The sequence below is a fragment of the Heliangelus exortis genome, chromosome 3 (assembly GCF_036169615.1).
Source record: "Heliangelus exortis chromosome 3, bHelExo1.hap1, whole genome shotgun sequence".
Taxonomy (NCBI): Eukaryota; Metazoa; Chordata; class Aves; order Apodiformes; family Trochilidae; genus Heliangelus; species Heliangelus exortis.
In genome coordinates, this window is record NC_092424.1 from 75,554,757 (window position 1) to 75,581,977 (window position 27,221).

At 36.8% G+C, this 27,221-nt stretch overlaps 1 protein-coding gene across 5 annotated transcripts in view; it reads right to left on the reverse strand.

Moving 5' to 3' along the window:
* The window catches only part of KLHL32 (kelch like family member 32), a 127,238-nt gene that overhangs the window by 30,220 nt on the left and 69,797 nt on the right, over window positions 1-27,221 (reverse strand). For all 5 annotated transcript variants that reach the window (XR_011725330.1, XM_071741292.1, XM_071741289.1 and 2 more), the window contains one exon: window positions 20,811-21,026. Coding sequence is in view for 4 of the 5 variants with exons in the window: in XM_071741292.1 (XP_071597393.1) it covers window positions 20,811-21,026 (216 nt within the window). In the remaining variant the exon portion in view is untranslated. The remainder of the gene's footprint in view (window positions 1-20,810; window positions 21,027-27,221) is intronic.

Genomic DNA, 27,221 nt, shown 5'->3' on the forward strand with positions numbered 1-27,221 from the left:
CCATTACCATGCTCAGCTGTCCTTCTAGACAGGTTTCCCTTTTACCTACGCAGGAGGTCTAAACCCCCTAACTTATTGCCCCATTTTCTACCTTTGGGTTTATATTCCAGAGCTGAGGAGCTCCCAGACCATCCTTAAAAATTCATCTATCCTTGAAAAGCAGTTTGCTACTCTCCTTTTCTCCTCTACCTCCGATGCATTTTAATGTGTGTGTTGCAGTTTCCTCTTCTCTGAATGGAAAAGTCTGTCAATTCATCTTGGGTCACATTTTCTAAATCTCTCTTGCTTGGATCACAGTTCTCTGTTATTGAAAGGAAATGCCCCTCTTTATTAATGTTTGCTGGTGAAAAGTTAATATAATCATAAGAGTAAGGCTTAAGGCAGTAGTAGTAGTGAACTGAATGGAAGGATCTCTTATTGTAACAGTTGATTGTATTGTTTGTACATCACTACATGACACTGTCAATGCATTATGATATTGCTGATTCATTTTTAAGCTTATAGAATCATTAAGGTTGGAAAAGTGCTTCAAGATCATCAAGTCCAACCATAATCCAGCTACCCCAGTAAACCATACCCTCAAGATCCACATCTAAACACTTCTTGAACACCTCCAGGGACAACTGAGTACTATTCACAACTCCTTTTTGTTTTTTGGGTTTTTTTTTACTTTTCTTTTTTCCCCTGCAGAACTTCCCCAAGTGTCATGATTTCTCTGTCAATACTGAACTCTCTCTTCTGGCCACTGCTTCAATCTGTCAAGATCATCCTCAACCATAGTTATATTTGCAATATTTCCATCTGCTAATTGTCCAAACACATAAACCCCATGTTATTATTTCATCCAAATAATTAACAAAGATGTTGACTAGTTCTGGATGAGGACAACCTCCTTTACATCCTGACAAGAAAATTGTGGAGCAGGAGTTTCTAACTAGCCATGTAAAAAAAGTTTGAGCTAAAGCTCACTGCCCTGTACTCCTCAAGGAAATATCAGATGAAGAAGCTGAAAAGAAAGGCTTCTGTTTCTGATGGCATGTGAATCATTCCTCAAAGTCTTCAGAGGCCCTTAGCTTGGTTTAGATTGGTTTCTTTTGCTTAGTGTTCATATCTTCACTCACAGCTGAAAGTGCATTCTGGAGAGAATATCTGTGCTATAATGACAGACTCTTTAAAGATATGCACTAGTGTAAACCAGATCTCAGGAACCACAAGGCTTTTAAAAGAAGTTTAACATCAACGACTGGTAATATCTTAGAACTTTAACCTTCCTCTTTCTTGTCCTTGCTGCCACCCCACAGGAAATACTATATAAACACACAAACAACACTACATACTTTGATACAGTTCAAAGACACAGCATTTGCACTAATTTTAGCATATAAGTGACAATTCGCAGCAGAAGGGAGATACATCTTCATTACAACATGTTTCCTCTGCTTGAGTTTGACAAGAGTGACTTGGTTCATATTTAGTTTGATCTGAACATAACCTGTACAGCCCTGGAGTTGTACAAAATGTTTCACTGAAGCCAGTAATGCTCTGCATTTCTTTACAATCACAGAACTTCTAAACCATCACAGAGATTGTACAAAGCAATAAGAAGATTGTGTTTGCACTCATAGATGTACAATCTATTCCCAGTCTTGAATCAAAACTTGATCCACCCTTTCCTACACTATAGCATCCCCACTCATCTATCCTGCATCTTTACTTATGAAAACTGTTGAATCTTTCAATATTAAATTTATTGAAACTTCCTTGGGATCCTCTACACACTACACCTAAATCTACCTTTGGTCAACACTACTTCCATCCTTTCTTTCTGATGGCAACTGCAAGAGCAATAGGGAGGGTAAGGTGAATTCCAAGCTGTCCTCTGTATAGGGTGCTACGGATTCTTTACCAGACTCCACATCTCAGTTTACAGTGGAGTACTGCATTCCACTATATTAATTTAGAAAGCCAGGTTAGGAATCCTGCACATGGATGATCTGTAGGCATTTGATAATCTGCAGAGAAGCTCAAGAGGGCCTTGAGAGGCATCAGAGGTCTGGGAATTACAATGTGTTTAAATCAAGTCATACTACTGTTTGAACACAATTTGACTACAGTCCCCTTGTGTGACCCACACCTAACCTGTGGTACTCCAAGGCAGCAAAATCATCATAAGAGCTAAAAACTATAAGGCTTTTCATCTCTTTGTCTTGTTATTGATTACAATGACGGTTACTTCAGCTGAAATGTCATAGATTCATTTTGGGACACTCCTCAAAACCAAGTGTTAGTAATTTAAACTATAAATGTAGGTATTTATTTGTATATGCACAGAATATAGGACCAGCACCTGAACTGTGACATAAGAATATGGAACAGGTCATGTGGTTTTAGAAATTCTAAAAACCTGAGCCTTAAATTTCTACATCTGTTAAACAGCACACATTGTTACAGCACTCTCTAGCAGAACATTGTGTATCACTATGGAGGCATGGAAGATAATAGAGTTATCTCTGTGGGTGTAAAGTCAATATTCCAGTCACTGGATTGTCAGCTGGCTATTGGAAATCTGGAGAAGTTCAAAAGAAAGAAAACTAAGTTCCCTAGCAACTCTTTTGCTTGTAATAGAAACAGTCACTGGTGGGCTGTAATACAGTTCTAAATTGCCTTTAGTGTAAAGAAGCCAAATAGAACTCTCTTGACCATATGGCAGAAGTGCAGACTTGATGTAGTGTAACAGCAAACATCCAGGCAAGTCCCACCACCTCTACTCAGATTTTGTTTAATCCAGATTTGCAAACCTGATGCCTGCATATTAATTCCAAAATTCACCCTGTCCATATAGTAATTAGAGCACCTTCTTTTTAGCTTCTCTGGCAGCACTGATTAGCAACCATAATCAGTATTGACAAAATAAACTCAAAGCCATTATACACTTCATGACACTGCAAGGAAAGACATTTGGACTTCTCTAAGGAGATACCAATGGCATTTGAAATTACAGCTGTGTTTAAAACACAAACAAGAAAGCAAGCAAAAACCAAAGAGACCATCAACAATTTTAAGTTTTAAAATATTTGTATAGTTGCTAAATAATTTACAAAAATAAGGAAAGACTCCTACTCCTAGTGCCATACAAGCAAATTCTGTTTAAACTGCTAGAAGCTTCTTTCCTATTAATTTTAATGTATGAGTGTGTTAGAAAAGGAAGCTACAGCCTACTACCTATATCAACTTTAATAAATAATATATTTTGCCATATTCATCTTCTAAACTAAGTAAATGACAAAAGTAGACCCTCAGAAGGACAGGCTTTTCAAACTGGATTAATTCTCTTATTCTAAAGCTTTAACCTGAAGGATTTTTCTTCTCCAACATTACATTACTTGATCAAGCAACGGGCTACATTCTCCAAACAACAGAAAACAGGGGAAAAATATACTGTGCTGGAGCATACATCTAAACACACCTGCATGGGCTGTGATTTCATTTCCAATGGCACAGAGCTTCGACAGCCTCATTCACACAGCCTCAGAGTGCAGCTGTTCCCTCCCTGTTGCTAATGCTGTATGTACCACATACACACCACTGCCCGAGAAGGCACAGGGGCAGTGGAGGTTAAAGCTTAGCTAAGAGTTTCACTTCTGTAGAAGATAACCCTGCTATAAGCAGTTACGTGGTCTTCTGCCATCCCAAGAACCGTGACAGCCTGGTGTGCCTGTGCCTTGCCCATTCAGCATCCCCCTGACACCCTTCTCACACCACTCTACTGGGAAAGGTGCCAGGCCTTCAGCTGACAGCCAAGAAAAGCCAAGCTACTTTCTGAGTGCAGAAGTTTGACATACTCATTAGACCCTGAGTTCACTTGGAAATTAGGTCACAAAGTCAGTGTCAGGGAAAGCTGTTGTTCACAGGGCTGTGAGACAGAACACACTCCTCTAAGCCTGGGCTCTGAGAGGCAAAACTCTCTCCATGGGAACTCCATGAAAATCATCTTGGCCTGATCTTCAGTTGATGTAGTCATGCTGTAGCCACACAGACTGCAAAGGAATTGTGCTAGGTATATCATCTAAGGCCTATAATAACTGAGATGAATCCAAAGAGAGACAGTGGTTGAAAAAAATGATGCTTTTAGAGTTTTGGAGTTTTTTAGCAACAGTTAACAAAAGGAAACATTAAATCTGATAATGTTTTGAAACAATGAATTCTAGCTGTCTCATAACTACAAATGGAAATCTTAAATAAAATAACATAGTGAACATTCTTGTTTTAGGAGAAAGGACAATTTAAAATGTGGAAAACTGGAGGGACATATTTTCCTGGGCTGATATAACATATATCAAGACAAACTATCACATTGCTGCATGACCATCTAATGATGATATATACCAGGGAAAGAAAAAGAACCATAACTCTCTTAACATTAATCTCACCTGAGCAACCTTCTGTTGCTTAACTTAAGCAAAAATGTTAATCCAAAAAAAATCAAATTAATAGTTTTTAATATTAGCATAACATACAGTGCTATAGATCTGCTGCTATTAGTTGATAAGGCAAAAATAATGAAAGCAATACAGTTACTATTGCAATCACTTTAATGCATTAAGGAAACATCAAAAAGTAAAACTTAGAGCTTGCTAGTTCAGTGTTTGAGAAGCCAAGTAATATATATTTTGGCTATAAATTTGTATGTAATTTGGCCTCTCCTTGAAGTTTACCTAACTCATGAAGCCTCAAGTACTTCAGTCTATAACCTCTTGCCTGAAAATCACTGTGTCTCAGTTGGTTATTGCCACCCTAACTCTTCAAGGTTGTTGCCAGTACCACCCTAACTCTTCAAATCTTAAGTCCAGGAGAAAAATTCATGCATAAACTAGTCCATTTAATAAAGTTCTGAAACAAAGTCCACTGAAGGAACTTCCTTATTTTTAAAATTAACAGGAATTTCCAAAGGGCCTGAATTTGTATCTCTGAAGCATCTTAATCCTCCTCCCTCTCTCCAGCGACAACATAGGAGAAAAGCTAGAGGGTTCATTTAAACAATTTGTTTAAATGTGGTGAACTAAATTGTCCTCAGTTGCACCCATTTAAGAATAAAAACATATGGCTGAAGAATTCTTGCTGGGAAAAAAGGAAACCCCAAACCAACAAACCCAAACAAAAGGAACCACCAAAAAAACCCAAACCAAAACACCAAGCAACAACAAAAAAAAAACAAGCAAACAAAACCAAACAGCCCCCTCCCAGCCACCTGGCAGCATACAATTTTTCAAAGCCATGAGTCACAGGTGTATATTTGTAGAAGTTGGGATGTAATCATGCAGCACAGCCTCCAGACTTGTTTTACAATTGTGTCAATCGTGTATCACCTTCCAGTTGTGGGCAGCAGGGAAAACAAACGGCTCAAGCCCAAATGCCAGAGAGCCTTAAACATTGAAATATTTTTCTTCTTTTTATTTTGAATTAAAAATGTGCATAAAAATAAGACTCTAATGAGCTGCGTGTAGAACAATCAAAATTATGAGGTATTTGCATTTCTTTTGCACCTTGAGCCAAACAACTACAAAATTATGCATAGGATTCTCTCATTCTGAACACAGTAAATATTAATAATCTCTGAATCAGCAATGAAATGCCTTTTGCCCCTCAACCCTGAAGAGACTTTCCTACTCAAAATGTTGTAGCACAGTGACTCAGACTATACTTACAAGGCATCAGTTTGAGGCATATGCATGTAGCCTGTGAAAATAAAGCTCTGCCACCCCTCAGTCCTCTTTACACAGAGACATTTTAAAATTACCTGTTTGCCAGTTTTACAAATGTGTCTGTAGAAGCAGCCCCCTATGTGGCACTGCGTTAGCAAGCAGGCACACTTTCATTTGCACATTCTGATTTTACAATCAGAATTAAAACATTTGCTCTGTTCGGGGCGAGCTGATAAACAGGGATTTTAAAATTTTCTTTTTTTTTTTTTTTTATTAATGTGAAAAATGAAAGAAAAATGTTCCTCTAGGCATGTATTATGCCTTTGGGCTCCATTTGAGGGAAGGAAAAAAAGACAGAAAGCTACTGTGAAGGTCACAGAGTGAAAGAACTTCCTCAGGGCACAGAATAAATTAAATCCCAAGGAAAAAATAAAATGTGATTTCCAGTGTGTGAGGCACAAACTCAAAATGACAATGATTGACAGCCAAACTATATCCGTGCAATATCGAAGACTGCACGTTCTCATTTACCTCAGTGTAGCCAGCAAGCGCCCATTAAACATCCGTCTGATGCCCAAATTAACCTTCTTGGCAAACTGAAAGAGGCACAAACTATCATAATCAACCTTTCATTATCACAGCAGCCTCTAGTTAAAGGGTCAGAATAATTGTGCCATCAGAGCCCTGATTGTTTTCAATCAACAGACGACTGGAGTGACAGCTCAGTGATGGAGTAGTTTGATGAAACCGCACCAGGCCTAATCAGAGCAGATGAAAGGAAGGCATGATTGGTGCAAATGAACAGTCGTGCCTCTCTTTTTCATTTACAATCTGAAATTACTCTTAAATTTACAGGGTTTTTTCTCCCTTATGAGTACCTCTAAAAGAATGTTTGACTTATTATGAGTTCTGACAGTGCAGAGTTATAAAACACAGGTAGGGTTTTCAGGCAAGGCTTTAAGTGGGTATTCAGCATAATTTTAACAAATTCACTCTTGAAAAGCACAAAATGACTAAAGACTTCCAATGACCTAACCTTTCAGTGCTGTTTGATTAGCAGAACAATTTATCACAGCTCGCATTCTTCATGATAAGAGAAGATTAAAAAAAATGGGCAAGGATCTCTTGCAAATGTTTTCTCTTAGTTAATATATTTATTGCATTATTGCTCTTCTCTCTCTTGCTCTCTCACAGAAACGAGAAAAAAAAATTTAAAGAACACTGCATTAATAATCCTTTTCCTCTTAGAATGAATAATGGAATCTAAGCAAGAGATTGTTTGGAGATGAAAGCAGAGACCAATTATCATGCCACTGACAGCAATATTTAGTTTTCTGGTGGGTTGTTCATTCCCACATTTTGAGGGATGGAAAATGAATTGACTCCACTACATGTTTTTTACCTTACTCATCAGTACAGAATCAGAGTACTTCAGAAATTTAAAACAAAAAAAAACACCATACACACAAAAAAAACCAAAACAAACCCCCAACTAAATTGAACAAAAAACCCAAAACCAACCAAACTAAAACAACCAACAACAACAAAACCCAAACAAGCAAACAAAAAACACAAAACCAACACCAAACCAAAAGACCCAGTAGCTGCCTGGCAAAATTTGGACAGAATGGAAGACTGAAGTTTCCTGCACCTCCTCAGCTCCAGTTCACTTCCCCTCTCTGCCTCAGCTCTTCCCATCCTCATAACTGCTGCAAGGAAGGCATGGTAAATCAAAAGAATCTCTCCATGTGATGGAAACAACTATACCAAGTAACAAGTGGTAGATCTTTTTTTCTGTGATCCTGATCATGATTAGCTGTCCTCTAGTCTGTTAAGCATCACAAAATGCATACCAAAGTTCAGGTCAGAATACCAAAACTAACAAAAAAAGCGCAGATTAGAAGCAAAAACCAATATTTGCTCAAAGAGGAAGTGAATAGAGAAGACAGATCCAAATACCAGAAGTTTTAAAGAAATTTTGCTTCTTAAACCAAAGAACACTTACCTTTTCCTCACACTACATAACAGAAGTTTAAAATCCTTAAAAGTTTGGTAGTCATCTAAGTGGTAGTAACACAAGTGCCCTCAGCTGAGGAACTTTGTCTATAGGCTTACACATCCTTGCTGACACAGATGATGCTATTTTCACTTGTTCTTGTTTCTCTTTAATTTATTGAAGCTTGCTGTTGATGTAAGTAGGCTGGCAGAACCAGTCTCTGTGCTGCTGCATCTTTTTTTAGTGAGGAAGGTCTTGCTACCCTCATGATACCATGAAGTCTCCAAGAGATTATTAAGAAGGTCTATTAGCTCCAAGTCCTAGATAAAAGGAAGCCTGGCAAAAGTTGCCCAGTTTGCTAGTCATTTGGCAAGTACTTCTCCCAAACCCTTCCATGCAGTTGGCAGCTGTGCTCCACCTTTCCACCTGTTTCAAATATTAAAACACCCAACCTTTTCCAAATATAAAGACACTATTTGCAATATACATATGGATCTTTTGGGAATGACCTCAAAACATTCCTAACATTCCAATGGAGAAGGGAACAGTTTTGGAATCTGCCATCAGATGCTTTGTTTGGAAAAGCTCAGAAGCAAACATGCTTCTCTCTACACAAATAGCCAAGTCTCACATTCACATTTCCCCACCACATTCACAGTGTTCCCACCACAAGGATCACACCAGGTATTCAAAGATTCTGTAATTCTCCTATCTGTCCCCAACTCCCACCTGACCATCACCACACCAGTGCTAGACTCTTGCTTCAGGACTGGCACTGGCTTTGTGTACAAGGGGAGCAGCTGAAGCACATTGCCAATCTGGAGTCTAAAAGCACAGCTGGCAGGAAAGACAAAATGTGCATCCTTCCAGACCCAACCATAAGCTCTGTCATTCAGTCACAGACTCGCAGCTTCACACGTGAACAGGGCTTGGAGGAGTGAGGCTTCCCTCAGTAGGCTCAGGCAACAGGGAGAGAAGCCAAATGTAAATGAGTCATGGCTACAGGAAATACTTGGCCCAAAAGGAACATTAGAAAAACTCAAGGTTCATTAGATCTGGAGAGTGAAAGCAGTTGTTGGTATATGTCCCACTGGCCTCTTATCACTCTCTGCAAAAGCTGCAGAGGATTTGTCCAGAGTACTACTGTAGGAAGCTTCTGGTCTGCTGACTAAAAAATGCTATACTTCTTGGATGGAGTTTTGCTGGTTTGGGTTCTAAATGATGTAAAGATGACAACCTGCAGCTTTCAGAACACCAGCCTGCAGTCTGTGAGCCATTTTCCAAGAGGCAGAAATTTTACTTTGATCTTGCAGCACTGAATAACACACAGCAAGCTGAGTTGTTGGCTAAAATCTGTCTAGCAACATGAATGATACATTTCATGATGATTTTGTGATTTAAGTAGAGGTACATAATGCAGCTGTATTAACAGCAAATCTTTATCAAAATTACTGGTGTTAAAGTGAGCCAGTGTATTAAAAATATTTGTTTTTTTCTCAAGTGCTGATAACATCTATCTTTTTAAAACACTGAAACTGTAAAACATCGATCACCTGTTGCTTGATTTCCTCACTGCTAGACAAAAATATTGTCCTTCATAGTCTTCAACAGGTATAAGGAAGGATACATAATCTACATAACTTTGGTAGATTTTAGTCATAATTAAACAGCTCCATTAGTAACAATTTTAACAGCTGTATCTTCATCTCAAAGTTTTTAATACATGTTTCTGCACAACATCTTTGTGAGAAAGGAAGGAATTCTTCATTCCAAAGACAGACTCTGACAATCAACTACAGTGCTCTGCATCCTCAGTCCAGTGCTTTACCACCAGTGCTGAGTGCTTTTCTCCCTGGTGCTATATTCTAATATTGGCCTTCCCAGAAAGGTCATTCTTTTATCAAAAGATTGTTACAGAAACAGTGTGTTCCCTATAAAACACAAACAAAAAGTCAGTTAAGAATAAAATATACATTATCCAAAAAGGCATTAAACTCTTTTAAACACAGGGTTTTTTTACTATTTCTTGTATTTCATAGAATCATAGAATGGCTTGTGTTGGAAGGGACCTTAAAGTACATCTACTTCCAATGCCCCTGCATGGGCAGGGATACCTCCCAATAGACAAAGCTGTTCAAAGCACCAGCAGACCTGGCCTTGACAACTTCCAGGTAGGCATCCACAAGTTCCCTGGGCACTGTGCCAGTGTCTCACCACTCATTTCTTCCTAATGTCTAACTGAATCTACCCTAGTCCAGTTTAAAGCCATTTCCTTTTGTCCTATAGCTACATGCCCTTGTAAAAAGTCCCTCCCCAGCTTTCCTGTAGTCCCCCTTCATTCACTGGAAAGAAAACTGAACAGAAGCCTGTCTAAAAGACATTGACTAACCTCTATAAAAATAATTCATCTTCTTAGACTTAGAATAAAATAACTATCATCAAAATCAGATTTACAAAAGGATAGCTGAACTACATTAATGTAAAATATTATATACGGTAACAAACCATTATAATAAAGCAAAGAGTTGCTATAATGGAAAAACTAAACTTTTCATCTACTCAAGCTCAAAGTGAAGTAAGGTAGGGACAGAAGGTAAACTCTCAGCTGTTGTAAATTATCACAGCTCATGGAAGTTTGCCATTTTACACCTTCTGGGGAATCTGAACTTCAAAATCATATAGCATTTTCCTTCCAAGTATCTCAAAGCAATTTATAAGCAGTAAAACTTGAGGTTCTCTGAGAGAAGTGTACATTTCAACCATTTCCCCAACATGGGAACTAAGGAGAAAAATTAAGTTATATGATAGAAGACAGCAATGGTACAGCTCACACAATCAAATCTTCTGTCCTCTCAACTTGTGCAACACTGGGTTTCTTTAACCCGCTACCCAAGTCCTGTGAAGTTTTTTTGTGCCCCTTGCCACAGAATGAAACCTGGGGAGACACAGGTACCTGAAACTTTGGACAACACAAATCCCTAAATATCATTCTTACAAAACAATTTGAGGTAATTTTGCAGCTGAAAAGTATATCTCTGTACATGCAATAAACCACTGCATTCTACCTTAACCTTCTTGGAGAAGTAAAGAAAAAACTATCCCATAGTGTGCTCCAATAGAAGTGTATCCTTCTGCAAACAAAGTTCTCCAACTAAGGAGTAGCTTCCTTTACAGTATTTTGAAGCTTTTCTACAAATGCAGATCTACAAATACACTTCTTGCACCTAATTCATCCTTCTGCTGTGATGGAAGGAATGAACAAGGCCCATTGCAGCCACAGCAATGACAGTCCATATATGCAACAGTGTGTTTAAAACCTGCATGAGATAGTGTGCAGTCCCTATCACAAGACACTTTACAGCTACTCCAGTACTGACAAGTACTTGATTTTCCTTTGCACTGCAATGACCATGGCACCTGGAAGAGCACACAAATAAAATAAATGAGCTGGGACTGATGACACTGGAAAGGCTCTACTTAGTCCTGCAATCAATGTAAATTGTCTTTTAACAGGATCAGAAAGGAGTCTGGAGAGTGACATTTTATCCAGAACAAAGCAAAGTAATAAAACCAACCCCCAGATATGGCATCTGGAGACAGAAGCTCATTTTTTCCTTTCAAACAGGTCAAGCCATAAAGAAAATTAGAAGCAACAAGCAAGCCCATCCCATCATTCCTAAATATTCCTAAACTGTAGCTTCATAAGCTTCTAAAACCTAAGGCACCCTCATAGATCTACCTGCCTCTCTTCAATAACTTTATCTTCTTGCCATCCAGTTCCTAATGCATGACAAAATGCTCAAGTTTGGACTCTGTCATCCATTGTGGTGGTAAAAATGACATTCCTAGGTGCTTTAACTGTTAAGTTTTTCTGAACTTTGCAATGAACAGAAGCTTATCTCTTCATAAACACTGCTGTTAACTTGGACTGTAATCTGATTTCCGTTTAAGGAGACCAAATAATCTCTCTTTTCTGAAACAAGGGGAGGATGGAGTGCACGGGAGGTGGACGAAGACAACCTCTCTCCCAGAAGAAATAATTTCAAAATTTAGAATTGCTAATTCTTATTTTTAGAGGAAACATTCAGGCTGATATATATAGCCACATTTTGTATTAATATAAGTTTCTGGTACATAATTATAAGTGGAAATTACCATCTTTCAACATCTGATAAAACTTGTTTTTATTCCTATTCTTCTCATTTTTCCCTCTGGAAGATATTTTAGAAATGTAGCGGCTCTTTATTGAGACAGGAATCTACAAGCTTTTATCAGTAAAAATTGTTAGAGAATAAAACAGGCTCAAAATTGACAAAATTCTACAAAAATGCAATTCAGCTTTGTGGAAATTAGTCTAAACGGCTCTTGAATGTAGAAAGATTCCTATTTCTTTGTTGTTAGGGTATCCTTTTCTAAAGATTTAATAGGTAAATCCAACAAATCACATAAAAATGTATCATTTTCTATAATAATCTTGACAATAGCTATACAGGACTTGTATGTCATTTAATAATTTAGGTCACACACAAAACCATACAAAAGACATACTGTCCTTAGTTTATATATATATGTATGCTCTTAACATGACATTTTATTGCAAAAATCACCAAGGTCAATTTTTCCAAGTGAAATCACCAGGTGGTTTGTTTGTTGTTTTTTTAAAAACAGTGATATCACCAGCACCTTCACTACAAGAACTTTATTTCTGGGTTGTTCTGCTTTATTATTTTAATGAACCTCTGACAAGGACAATGTCAGCTTACCCTTCTGGGTCTCACAGACAAAAGCTGCCCTAGTGTTCCCTGTTTTCTCTCAGCTGCTCTACCCTGGCAGCTATGGAACATCAGCCACCAAAGTCCTATTAGTACCTATTACCTATCAGTAGTAATCCTGGTTTTTCAATTCCAAAGTGCTGCTGAAACCTCATTTTAGCACAGATAGGCTCCCCAATACTAACTTTGGGAAGACTTAGGCCTTTTCTGGTCATCAGGCAATTAACTTCTTTGTCAAGTGCCTCTGAAGACAGAAAGACAACAAGAAACATGCTCATGTATTTTAGGAGTTGGTATTTCTTTTGATTTTTCACAATGGGATACTTTTTTCTGAATTTTATTTTAAGTACAAAAAGAATATGCATATATAGAGAGAGATATAAAATAAATAATAAATATAAAATAGACTAGCAGCAAAAAAAAGCTTTTTAAAGAACAGAATATTTTTACTTTTAGTCAAATAATATCTTCTTAATTATGTCAATTTTATTGACTTTGATATAATTCCAAAGCGGTGGGCTTCACATTTATGCAGGACTTATTTTTATGTGATGAATTAATTTTTAAAAATCAATTTATTTTCCCAAGAATTTCTTTTTAAAAGTGGCTCAGACACTTAAAAACCACATTGGTAAATGCATTTAAGATGCCAAATGTATCTCATGAATTGGGATATGAGATAAAAATAAATGTAAATTATATAAACCAAACAAATCACATCTGAAGCAAACCAAAACAACTGCCACTGCTAAAAGAGAAACCTCATAAAAGTCAGACCTATATGGTTTTACATTAACATTGAAATAGGCCCCACCCTAGAGGAGCAATTTGAAAGCTTTTCAGCACAGATTCTCACTTCAGAGACTGTGATCTTTCCATCTGTCATTACTATCCCACATAGACCTCTAGCTTGGAAGCCACTTTACAGTGAAGCTTTTTAAGAACTTTTTTGACAAACGTATTTGTCATAATTTCTTCCATTTCTCCCTGGCACAAGGGAGTCCAAGGTGATCAAAGGAGCAGAATGATCTCTGTCATAAGGCAATGAAACCCCGAGCTCTGCAGATCACTCACACATCTGGAAGCTGCCAAGGGACCCCTTGTTGGAATAAGCAAAGATGTGCAGGAACGCCCCTGCTTTTCCATCTCCTTACCCTCTCACCTTCCTGGAGCCACTCGTGTCTTGGTTTGGGGGCAGAAATGACAGCAAGGGACAACAGCTGATCAGATCTCAGTGGTCATACTGAACTGCACCCACCTAATAGCAGGTCTAGACATATGGGCACAGATTACTCCAACTTCAGACACTTAATTTAGGTATGAATGGAATTTAGGTATGAGTGGAAGCACTTAAACCCAAAACTTGGATTCCAACAGTTTCATTTGTATGGGTTTAGACAACCTGGACTTTAATGGTCTTTCTCAGTCTTCTTTGTCTCCACAGTTACAAATACAGGTAATGCTTCTACCAGCTCCCAAAGAAAAAACTGTTGAAACACAGAATTGAGAATTCTTAAAAGAGCATCTCATTTTCTATCATTTTTTACAAGTTTAAACTGTAAAGAAGCTTTACTGGGATTTTGAAAAAGTAGAGATTACTAACACTTGTATCTCTGAATGTAAAATATTAACTAAGAAAATAACAATGGACTCCTTCACTTGATCACCTGTGATACCTGTGACTTTTAGATTTTACTTGCATTGTTGTTTAATTTAAAAATGAAAGTAATGTGTATTTCCAGTTATACCCATCTTTCACAACACCATGGCCTAAGCAGCTTTCTTTTGTGTAACCAAATACCTGTGTGTTAATACAAACCCACTTCAGTTACTCTCCAGTAGATCACTGCCACAAAGAGCATTACAGCCAATACAAACCCCACCATATCAGATTGACTCAAATGCAGAGAGTAATATCACAGCAAGTCTTACTGTGTATACACCTTGGTGTTCTCTTTTTGGCTTCCAAAATCAAAGCACACATGTGCTTAGCTGAAGAAGCAACCTAAATTGAAGAGCTAGGGGCACAGCAGTCTTCCTAAATACTGGTGTGGTGCTCTGTGCAGTTTTGAAGTTAAATTGGAATATATAAGGTGAGGCAATATTACTGTAGGGTACTGAGGAAAAGTAATGCCCTTCAGAAATTTCACTATTGTTCACAACAATAGCAGCAAAATAATCAAGCTTTTTAATTTAAACTGACATGCATTAAAAAGAAAATCGGAAGAGTATGCAATTTCTCCTAAAATAAATTAGTTTTAATATAAAAATTAATTTGATATAAAAAAATCCTTTCTATTTTGCTTTATATTTTGCTACATTAACAAGATAAGTTAACATTCAAGATACAACAAGCAGAAACTTTCAAAAAAGTTCAGGAAAAAAGAGCATATATAAAGTTCATAAATCTTTGCTGTAAAAGACAAGATAAAGAGCCCCTTAGATTTAAGCTAAGACAGACAAATGTTTCATAAAGTGCCAACAGGGGCAAAATTAATTTTTACTGTAAGCCAGAATGCCATTACTATTACAAATGATACAGAAATTATATCAGGAAAAATGTGCATGACCTGAGTACATCAGCAGAGTGTAAGATTCAGCTGCCAACATCCACTGCCACAACCCCTAGAAGCCTGTGTATACCCTTGCTTAGGCTCCATCTACAGAGGACACTGATCTCCTTGCAGATCCTGTGCCACAGCTGCCAGCTTGGTCTACAGCTCATTGATATCCTACCAAAAATTCTGCACATGATACTGGAGAGACCATAATGTATTTAAGGTATATTACTATTACATAGAGGTGCACTCATGTGAGATACCTGTGGTTACAAGGATCAGCATTAGGAAAAGGGAACCTACATTCTTTCATAAGTTATGTTTTCACATTATTTTTATTGGAGAGTAACTGTAGCCTTACTTGCTAGTCATGATACACAGTGCAACTAACACAGCAGATACTGGGATTTAAGGGTGGCTCTTTGGTACTTTTGCATAGACTATTCATGAAAAAAGTACTAAAAGGGAGTAAAAATGTAGCAAAACATGCATAAGCAATATGCTAATTTTTCCAAATAGCCCCACCAGTTCACCTCTACCTCAATATGCAAACTCCTTTTTTTCTTTCTTATGTTTCTCTCCATAAGAGGCTGACAGCCACGCTTTAGTATGGTGGTTTTCTACTTAGGCTAAATATGCACTAGGGACAAGTAATAGACCACCAGACATGATTTAACTTATTGCTCGAGAGAGCACTTATGCTTATTCCTTGAATAGTGAAAGGCTAATATACTGTTTAAACACAACAGTGATTACTGAGGTGCTTTCCTTCTCTCACTACTTTATGTCATTACTTGTTTTGCAGTAAAACTTAAGTTCACATTTAGCAAGGCACTTAGCACACATTTCATCAAAACATGTATATATACCTCTGAGAAACAGGAATTTTGCTCTCTCCATATTAAAAATTGCTTTTAGAATTGAAAGATTGACAGCAAAAAAAAATATAATTAAATAAATTCAAGAACTGCACTGAAAGAATGGCAAGCTTTTACTGGAACATCACAACCCATTTTAGAAACTGCTGTTCTGCTTAGGAAAATGTGGGCATCGTTGGAGGTGTGGGGAAGATGTCTGTGGGCCCCTCTTCAGCAGAGAAATGTTCCACGGTAACAGCCTCCAATAATGCATATACCACAAAATTTCCTACAGTGCTGAACTCTGGGATTTCTCTTGCAGCATACTTTTGGCCCTCCACAAATGCTGCTAGGAGATTCAAAATGGAGCTCAAGTATAAGAAAAGGCATTTGAAAACCAGGTACTTTATTCGCCCTTAGAAAAGGATAAATGGGGCTGTAATAAGAAAATTCGGTTAACACATTTAGTATTTTTATAGAGTAGATGCTTGACAACTCATATTGACCTGTAACACTGTAGTCTTCCTGTCTTATTGTTCTGTTTATTCAAGCTAATACACTTCTCTAATAGGAAGTCCGAAAATGGATTTTGCACATAACACCCACAAGGAAGTTAACAGAGCTGGACTATTCTGGGAGCCCAGCCCTGGAAAAGATGAAACATAGTTGCATGCTTTCTACCTCAATAGGTTATTCACACAGTTTTATCTATCAGGTTTTCCTAAATAGCTTGCTTATCAGCTGAGAACCAATAAACCAAGTTGCATGGCAAAGAGAAAAAAAAAAAAGAGAGAAAAAAAAACCCACACACAAAAAATCCCTTACCTTATCTTCAGAAGAAGTATAGACAAAATACTAAAACTGAGCTATTTTTAATATTAGCTGTTTAAAAAAAAATAGCCTTTAAGAACCCACTTAACCAGTGGCAAAGAAGAAACAAAATCATTTTGCCAAACGTGATTTCAGTATTAAACATAAAATCATTTGATTGATGTTCTGCTGGCAGACAGAATGATCCAGCAGATATTTTTTATCTGTACCTATTGGTATGGTCCTTGCAATAAGAACATTTAAGCTTCATGACATGGTATAACTATACTACAACTGCGGCTAACATCACTTTATTAAAATCTTTGGCTTTCTTTCAACTTGCTAAAGTTCCAACAAGAAGCCCTCTACTGTAAGATTTCTCTGAGAACATGTTCTGTCATACAGGGTTGGTTAGCTTTTCAATTATCAAGGGAATTCATCTGCTTCCTTAAAGTAGAGCCAATGAGCCTTTCTAGTAATGGCCAATTATGAAATTCATTTCATGATAAAATAGACGTTTATTTCCTCATTCCAACCATTTCCTGTGAAAAAAGCATGTTGCACAGCTAAAATTGAAGAGGAAGAATGAAAAAGAATTTGCTATTTTTCCTTCAACTTCTTCAGGATTTTTCCTTGGGTTTATTTGTTTTTATATTTGGTCCCTTTTCACATTTAACTGTTTTACATTTCCTCATGCTTTAATGCAGCTGAAAAAAATCAAATTTCATATGTACAAAATAATATTTCATAGCATCACATGCTATTAAAATGTAGAAAGTCAATATGAAAACAAATTCTATGTCACCTAATAACCATAGTTATTGCCTTAGCCTAGCTAAAAAAAAGTCTAATCATGGAGGCTAGTCAATTGCTCCAATTTCACAGCCTACAGAGGTTTCCTGGTGGGCTTTCTTTTTGGTTGTTTTTTTGGTTGTTTTTTTTATTTGCTTTAAGAAATATATCATTATATTCCTTATCTGTTGTATTCACTAACAAAAAGACACCTGTATTGGGCCAAAGCATTCTATGACATATTAAGAGGTAGAAAGAAGAAGAAACTAGTTTGTCTACTTCTCCCTGGTTTGGAGGTCACATTTTACTTTCTGAAAGAATCCACAAGAATTACTGTAGTAATTAATCCACACCTCAGTATATAGACATTAATACTATTCTTTTTTCAAGTTTATATTTTACCATATTCACTAAAATTGGGCAGCTGTGAATTGGTAGCCTAACAGAAGTCCATAAGGTGACAGATATGAGCTGCAGTCACTTCAGTTAAACTCAGAATCACTCTGTGTACATATTGTGATGCACTGAAATAATTGCCTTAATCTTTATCTGCATTAGGATCCAATCACCCAGTGGACACTGGGAATTCAAAGCAGTGAAAATACCTCTGTTCTGCAGACAGTGGCACTCTTCCCAGAGTTTCTCTGAGGGAAGCCTTAATTTCTGCTTAAGGCTTCATGGGAGCCTTACTACTAAAGGTGCCTTGGGGACACACTGAATTTGTATCACCATAACACGCATACACGTCTGGGTGCAGGAGGCCACACTATTCACAGGTAAGACAGACAAATCAAATGGCAGCATCCCCCATCAGCTTTTCTATTATCTGCCCCACTTTGTGCCAATTTCCTCCAGCTTCCCCAATACCTCTTGCTTTGCTGTTCTTCCTTAAGACATGGGATGGGGATTTGTCAAAGTCAATGAGCACTTTATTACAGTGAGAGTGCTCAGTAATGAACAATTCAGCGATTTAATGAGATTCTGTAGATCTGTCTTCAGCCTGTCCATCAAGTTTCACTTCTATAAAGCACCCTGACACTAATCCGCTGGCATACCCAATCTTTACCCTGGGCTGAATATTAGATTCTTCCATGGTATATTGCATTACCACTATAACCTTAGCAAAAATGATGAACTTAACCACACTTGAGGCAATATAGCTGGTCTGATTTGATTTTCTTCTATCAGGTTGACTATGAGGGAATTACTTATTTACTAAGATAAAGAAAAAAAAAAACTGGTTTCTTACCGCCTTCTGAATACCTAAATGTGTAAATATTTATATGTCTTTTAATTCATTCTGGGGACCCGGAATATTTATAAATATATATTTATCCTTGATTATACAGAAGGAATTAAAAAGATACAGTCATGTTTTGCCTGTAGCAGAAAGCTAGTTCAAAAAAGTTCTTAGGAACAGCATTAGTAACCTTTAGAGACGCAATTATGATAACACTTAAATGGACAGTGTGGAGTTTGTTGTCGCTCAAAAAGCGGCATATTACCTGTAAGTATCTCTCCCCAGTATGACGCTGCAACAAAAATTAAAACTTTGTCATATTTGCCTCAAGACGTGTACAATGGCAGAACTGCCAGCAATTAAGGAAATTAGTTCAGATTTCTTCCTGCACAACAGAACAATGACACAAGATTTGAAAACTTCCAGCACTCAAACTTTGTTTCAGAAGGTTGCACTGGGTATATTACTCTGTATATGCTTGTTCATTATTGAGTTGCCATTACAAAATATTTGTGTGACCTTCTGTAGCAAGTTTTCCAGCAAGAGTATACTGAAGCACATACCTAGGAAAATTCACTAACCCTAATTGGGATAAAACCCAATTGGTCAGTGATCCATGCCTCATATATGAACTTGTACTTCAAAATCTTTTCTGGTAAGGGGAATATGGGTTAGTACTCCAGAGTATTATGCCTACAGAGACCAAACCAAACCAAACACACCATCATAACATGTTGCAGGTTCTGTTGTACTGACATGCTCCAGAGATTAGTACAAGCCAAAGTTTAACATTATATTAATATTTGCAGAAAATATAATATTTGTAAAATACTCCATAACCTAAGGCCTCAAAGTTTGAGAAAAAAAAATATACCGGATATCAGACTGAAGGGTTAAGTTAAATCCTCACATCATCTTCGTGGTTTAAAGAGCTTACCTAGATATTTCTAAGAATAAATATTTTGTTTCTGCATGATATTAGGCATCTACAGGACAAGTAGCCCACAGATGAACACACATTTTACACTTTGAGAAAACAATGGCATATAGATTAAATGATTTGCTTAGAGTAATCCACAAGGTAAGTAGATAAATAACCGTGACTGAAATACAAATCAATCTTCTGATTCTCAGTCTTCTCTGCCGGACTAAGGTAACACACTTGCTTGAAAGAAGCCTGTGCTTTCTTTTCAAGAAGTTACATTTTACCTGGAAATACCCTGACATACTTTCCTTCTATAAAACATGACAGCAAAAAAGAAGCTGAAAGAAGTGTTTGGTACCAGTGTTTAGAGTACCAGTGCTGTAGAAATTTCCTTCACTGTATCATGATTTGCAATTTTACAGACATACGATGGGAACATTTCCACAGATAGATTTTGTTTAAGTTTTTGTGCTTCTCTTTACAGGCTACATGTTTTGGGTTTTTTTCATATTAGTTTTCCCAAACTACCAGATTTCTCAATAAAGTTCACAAAATAATGTTTTTATCCTGATAATTTTATGGCTAGCAACATAGTCCTTTTCCAGAGCCAGCTTTTTAAAAACATTACCACCTCCAGCTTCCTGCCACAAACCTTCCACTGATGCCTCCACCCATCTCTGAGCAGAGCAGCCTGTGTGATGATTTGCTGATTTGCTTCAGGCAAGGTCAGCTCTGGCGGCATAAACACTTTAAATGACTACTATAGTTACACAGCTAAATTTGTCTGAAGTGAATGAGAAAGACTGCAGAAGCAGGTTTGCTGCCAGACTTGCATCATTAGCCCCACTGGAGGTAATGATAATTGAGTTGAAAGTATTGGCCACCTCTTTCCAGCACCAAAGTTGGATCGAGAAGAAAATCTTTCACCACATCCCAGTAACACAAGCAATAAGACAAATTTTTCTTTCAAACAAACAAATTGCATTAACACAATGCAACATTTTTTAAATTCAGTTTTAAAATTTCCCTCAGTTGTTATTCACAGTTTTTGCTCAAGGGCTTATTCTCCCTCGAGATTGCTTCAGGGTTTCAAAATAACAGATTACTGCTATGGTTTACAGAGTATCACACATTCTGCTTGCTCACCAGTCTCCTTACCTGCCAGATTTGTTCTTCACTGAGTGAAGTGAGTCTATCACTTTTAAAAACCTCTCGAAGGAGACAGTATGGGAGTGCCAGAACTTCTTCAGGATGACTCTTCAATAGCTCAGATAGATGCTTTACTAAGAAGTCAATCACAGCATTCTCCAACAAAGTGAGGTTGAAGAGGTCCGCAAGTTTATACAGGTCCAAGTAATTAAAACTATTTAATTCCTAAATGGGTGAAGCAAAAAAAATAAGTCTCAGAAAAAAACCAAAACAAAGCAAAAAAACACAAACAAAAAAACCCAACAAAAAAGCAAACCAGAAAACAAAAAACTCCAGATGTCTCAGTCATAGAATAAAAGGTTGTTCTTTTGGAGCCGTGGAAAAGGAAGGCACTATTACTTGAAATTAATTAACACAGACTTATTCAAAATCTATGTGTAGGTATTATTAAAGCATATGCAATTATATATAACAGTACTAATTTATATTGCAGCTGCTAAGGCTCTATACGCATCTTACAGCATCTGTAAGAAATATGGTACATAAGATAATAAACCAGCATGATTTATACTGTATGGCAAGAGTTCACAGAAGTTAATAAACACATTTTTTAATTCCCTTGTTAACTACAATAGTTTGTTACAATTGTTTGTTCATTATTTAGTGTTTGGATTGAGTTAGAGCACCTGTGTAATACGACTTGTAGTTACACGAAGCCTCACAAAATACAGTTTACTGTATTAAAACTTCAGTTTACTATGTATAAATATATCTTTAAAAAAAAAATAAAATAAAAGTATTAATTCATTGAACAGCTGATATCATCAACCTATAGCAGATGTCGGCCTCTCATTTTTTCTCCCCCCTCATTCTAGCAGCAGAAAATCTGCAGAAACAAAAGCTGCAGTAACTTAGTGTAGGAAAGTTTTTCCATCCTGGAGATAGCTAACCTATATTCACAAGCTAATGTTTTCAGCTTGGCATGCCTTGTAAATTAGCATCTGGACAGCTAACTACTGCTGCTCTAGACCATACACTTTTCATGGGAGAGGCCAAGAATTCATCCAGACTAGAGAAAGACACCCAGGATGTCTGGGAAGAAAGCACGTTTAGCTGTTTTCTCTGTTCTTGCTGTATGCTCACACCTCTCTTCCTCTCCTCTCCGCAATCCTGCTTTTCATCTTCCAATTTACCGCATTGCTCCCTATCAGCCGCCTTCTCCTTGACCAGCTCCATGTGTGAAAATGACAAGGAGTCCTGTCAGTTTCACTTTGCTGGTTAGTTAACATAGGGACTAGAGCAGGAAAGAGAAACAGACTAAATTAAGTCAATTTCACTTTCACTGCTCTGCTGGATGGAATGGCAGCACCAAATGAAACTGACAAGAAATCTTGTAAATGTCAAATGAGCTGCACGGCTGGCAGATAGAGCAGAGCAACAGGGAAGATGGGAAAGTGCGAAGAGAGGTTTTTTTGGAATGTTTTATGGACTACATCTTGAACGTGTGAATTGGGTGGCTGTCCCAATGACTGTGGAGCTGTTTATGCATATGCAATGGAGAGTGGAGAAAGAATTTTTTCACCTGCTAAGAGGAGTCAGTACTGGAAGAAACTGAATCAGATTCCTGTGGAGGCTTCTGCTTGATACATCATCTGAAGGGTGCATCTTTCCTGGCAGGCTTGTACATTAAAGATAAATCCGATTCACTATCTACTTCAACTGCTGCATAGCACTTTCACATTGTTTTCTTGGAAGAACAAAGAAAAGTTCCTTATATTGCCAGAAGAAGCGCTAACAGCTATCACCCCAAAAGCCACAGCTAGTGTCATTTCCTCTTCACACCAACATATAAGAGGTAAGGACCAATCCTCTCCAATTGCAGAATGAAATAGAACAGAACGGATTTTACATGAAAAGTACCTGGTCTGTGTGCTTGCTTGATGATTTAATATGTGCAGATCACAAATGGTACCTCACACCACCATTTCTGTGATGGCCATCCAATGATGGTAACAGCACATGGAAGTAAAACCAAAGTAAACACCACAGCGTCTGACAGGCAACAACCATGGTTTATTGTCCTCAATATGGAAGACTATCTTTTCAAAGAACTCCCTGACTGACTGAATGCCAGACATCCAAAAAGAAATGTAGAAGAGCTCAAGTGTACATTTACTGATATCTATGGTAATCAACAGCTATATCTGTGGAGGAGAAGGATAGGTGGCTCTTAGTGGACTTCAAAAGACAATAAGATATGGGAGATAGCATAGCTAAATCTTTCCTTAGTAGGGAGAGACAATAACACAGTTTTCACCTGAAATATCTTCACATTATCAGTGAAATTGGAAAGACACTGGTAAGCCATTATTTCTAGTTTGGGAATTTTTTAGGAACCCCCAGTCTTCCCTATTCCCTCAAATCAACACCAACTGAAGTTTTTAGGAAAGCTGTCATATAGATGAAGAGACCAAATACACTTAGGTAAGGATAAATAAACTCTCACCAGACGTGTATTTACAGTATTATTTTTATTTGTATGTGTTAACTTATTTCAGATATTTATTTATTTATTTATGAGGGCTGAATTGTTTATTTATTTTCATTGCTAAGCTTCAAAAGATTTTGATACTTCGCCTAACATAACATGTTAGTGACCTGCTGGTCTTCTGGTTTACTGCTTGATGAATATGGCAAGCATATTTTGTTAAAATTGTCTTTGGCCTGTAATCCAAAACATTTGATTCTCTTTTTGTAAGGTTAGTTGATCTACAGGTTCATGTCTCACAGCCAAAGAAGCAAGTAGTGCATTAGCTTTTACCAATGAAAATTATCAGACTGTCATACCAAAATTTAAAGCAATATTATACAGTACTATACATTACTGTCCCTATGATGCTACTAGAGGGCAAAATGTTACACTGAGATTGCAAGATGTATACCACAGGTCAGATAACCTAGATCTTCATATGTAGTAAGACTTCCAGAAATATGATACTAATAGTCATCATGTAACCTTGCCTTCTAGTTAAAAAAAAAAAAAAAGAATCCAGCAGGAAATAAAAAAGCAATGACAGATAGAAATATAATTTTTATCTGACTTGGAATGATTTGCAAACTGAACTCATAACTGGATTCAAAACTTTTTTTAAAATTAAATAGGTTACTATAAAACTAAGTTTAATTGTGGTTGAATAAGAGTTCTGATAGTCCCTTGTTTTCCATAAATTGTATTATATTGTGTTAAAAGAGCATCTAAAAAATTTAAAAATCATATGCAACTTTCTTTCAGTAACATATCAAAATATATGTTCTTAAAAAACATTCGGTATAAAACAGTCATGTAAATTATGGAAAAATTTCAGCTTGTTTTTATAACCTTTTAAATATATGTCACTTATCTTTTTTGAACTGAAGGATGAAGTATGACCACAAGTAGAACTGTCACTAATAGTGGAAGAGAATTAGGGAAAGGTAGAGATCCTATTTCCTCTACTACGATGTGTGCTATACTGCCGAGATGCACCAAACCAAGAAAATATGTAAAAGATAATCTACAGAGATTTTACAACTAACAGCTGAAATAGTTCTAAAATCTCACAGTGAACACAAACTAATTTAATAAATTGGCCAAATTACTTATCAGTGTCTACTTCTAAGCCAAGAAACTATCTTTTATCATATGCATGCTAATAATGCACCTCTTTGCAGTAAGAGAATCCATTGTTCTACACTACCAGTCTTCTGATTCAGTGGTATCAACCTTTAGATGATAAACCAATTAAACAATGAATTGACATTTAAAGGCCTCATAGAAGAAAATCAGTTTTTCAAACAGTCTGAAAGACGATAATATTAAATATTCAAAATAAATGGTGTGGTATCCTCCATGTTTTAAAACAGAAGTGTATTTTAATATCAATATATAATAAATTGTCAAACAGGAATAATAGCTATAAACATTGTATTTAAATTACTTCTAAATCCATCTTTATTCATTTGTACTTTAAAGAATAATTGCCTTGCACAAGCCACAGAAAAGCATGTAAGTAACAGATTGATAAATTAGAGTTAATCATAACCAAGTACACAGCAGACTACAATATACTTCTATTCCTCTGCTCTGTGTTATAAATAGCAGAAAAAGCACAAGGAGAACTAAGGGGAAAGAATGCATTTCTTTATGACCTTATTTGAAAGATAAACTCCTTGGGGAAATACAATTTATTCAGATTATCAAGACCCTGCTGTGCAAATCTACAGTCTGGGAGCACACTACAGAGATCAAACAATATTTACTTTATTCTGTTGGGTATAAAAGCTTTTAATGAATGCATAATTAAGACAGAAAAAGTATATACAGCTTTAGAATTCCACTGCCAAGCCAAGCCATTAATATCCAAAGAACTGTACCCAGTTGTAACTCCACCTGCTTCCTATTTAGATTACAACACTGTTATAAATCAAGGTATTAAATGACTAGCCCTGCTGCTATAACAGAGAAGAGTTGCATGGTGACACTACTTCCCTTTTTCCTAAAAGAAGTTCAGAATTATTAAAGCACAAAAAGGAAGTCTGAGGTCTCTGGGACAGGGATGTGTTTATTCAAAATCCTTAAACATCACCTAGTGCAACAGGGTCTTGACCCCAAGTTTTCTGCTAATAAATACCACAATCCAGCTGCACCAACTGAAGAGAACCTGGACACAAATCATAGAAGAGACAAACTAAATAGGTAAGGGATAATAAAAAATAATGGAAATTTGCAGTGACAAAAATATACTTATCTTACAACAAAAGGGATCAACACCATTTTAAGAGAAAAGAAATCCAGTTGTTGGTTCTAGATCTTCCTTTCTATATCAAAGGTTCTAGTTCTACAAAAACATTTACCTGAGAACTAACAGACCATGCACACACACAACACAGTAACAGGCATACCTGTTTCATACTAAATATAAGGAAAAAAACCCCAAAACCCTTCAAAACCTACATTTTAGATCCTATTTGAAATTTTCCTCCAGTAAATACCAAAGCCATCCAGTTAACTTTAAAAGACACTTTGCTGAACCCTGGTCACAGTGGAGCATCTGGGTCAAAACTTTGAAGTGTATAGAACGGTGTTTACATGTATTGCAAGATCAGTGCAGACTGTAGATGTATTTATAGGCAGAGTAAATTATGACTTTTTAAGTTACTCATTTTATGAAATTATTTTTTGGTATATCTCCGCTTTTTCAACACTTTCTTTAATTCTTGCTTTTGTTTGCTCTTTTAAGCATGAAAAATTATTCTGCATCCTTACTGTTTTTTCAAAGTAGGGGATAAGCACAAGAGCAACAATATCAAAACCTTTCACCTCTATTGCTTCTTTTTCCCTATGAGAATTAATTTCTCTTTTCATAAGTGTTTCCCTCTATCAGCTTAGCTTTCAGTTTCAGTCCTGTTGTTGGTCCAAGTGAGCACCTTCTTCAAAGTGATGGAGGAGGCCTGAGACCTTCACTAGCAAAGTGGAAAGACATTCTCAGATTGCTCATGTGGTGAAACCTAAATGTGGTCTTTGAAGAAGAAAGTCAAGCATGCCTATATGCAGATATTCAAATGTAAAGCCAAAAAAAGTAAAAATAACCTAGAATCTCAGATAGATAAAATTATTCAATAGTACAAATATTTGCAAGTGGCAATCCAATCAAATATTTTAAGTGACCTTGATTATACATCCATTTTACATACTGCATATGTGATTATGTGTATCAGGGAAAGAAATATAATAATGAAAAATTCAGACTACACAGTTAAGTTACATGGTACCTTTGGAACAAATATCAGAAAGGTTCTGCAGTTTTCAATAGCTGCTTTCTTTACTAAACCAATGCTGCTGTGGGAATTTTTAATTTATTTTATTGTAACTACACCTTGGCACAGAAGCTCCCCAAATGAAAACCTTCACATCTCCTCTGGCTTCACGTCTTTGCCAGGTATTCCTGGCAAGATAATTGCAGCAATCAGTATTATATAACAAATAATAATGTAGGGATGAAATGAAACACTGAGATCAGCTAACCCTTCACCTAGCCCTTTCATACCATTTCAGACAGTAGAAACCCAAAGGGAGGATTTAATCAGATTTATCAGTGCTTACAGGTTTTGCCAATTATGGGAGCCTGTCTTCTCTCCAAATACGTTATGAGGAATGAAATAATCCCGCATTCTTTACTCCAGCAGCAATCACAGAATACTGGTACATAGCCTTTACAGATTTTTCATTACTTTATATTTTTGCTAACTCTGAAGACTTACTGCAGTGCTTGAGAAAAGATGAAAACTACATGGCTAATCCATTAATCACCAGCAATATTTTATGGTAAATATTCACTTTTTTGTTCTCGCTAATTTTGTCAAATGCAGAAAAAGCAACTC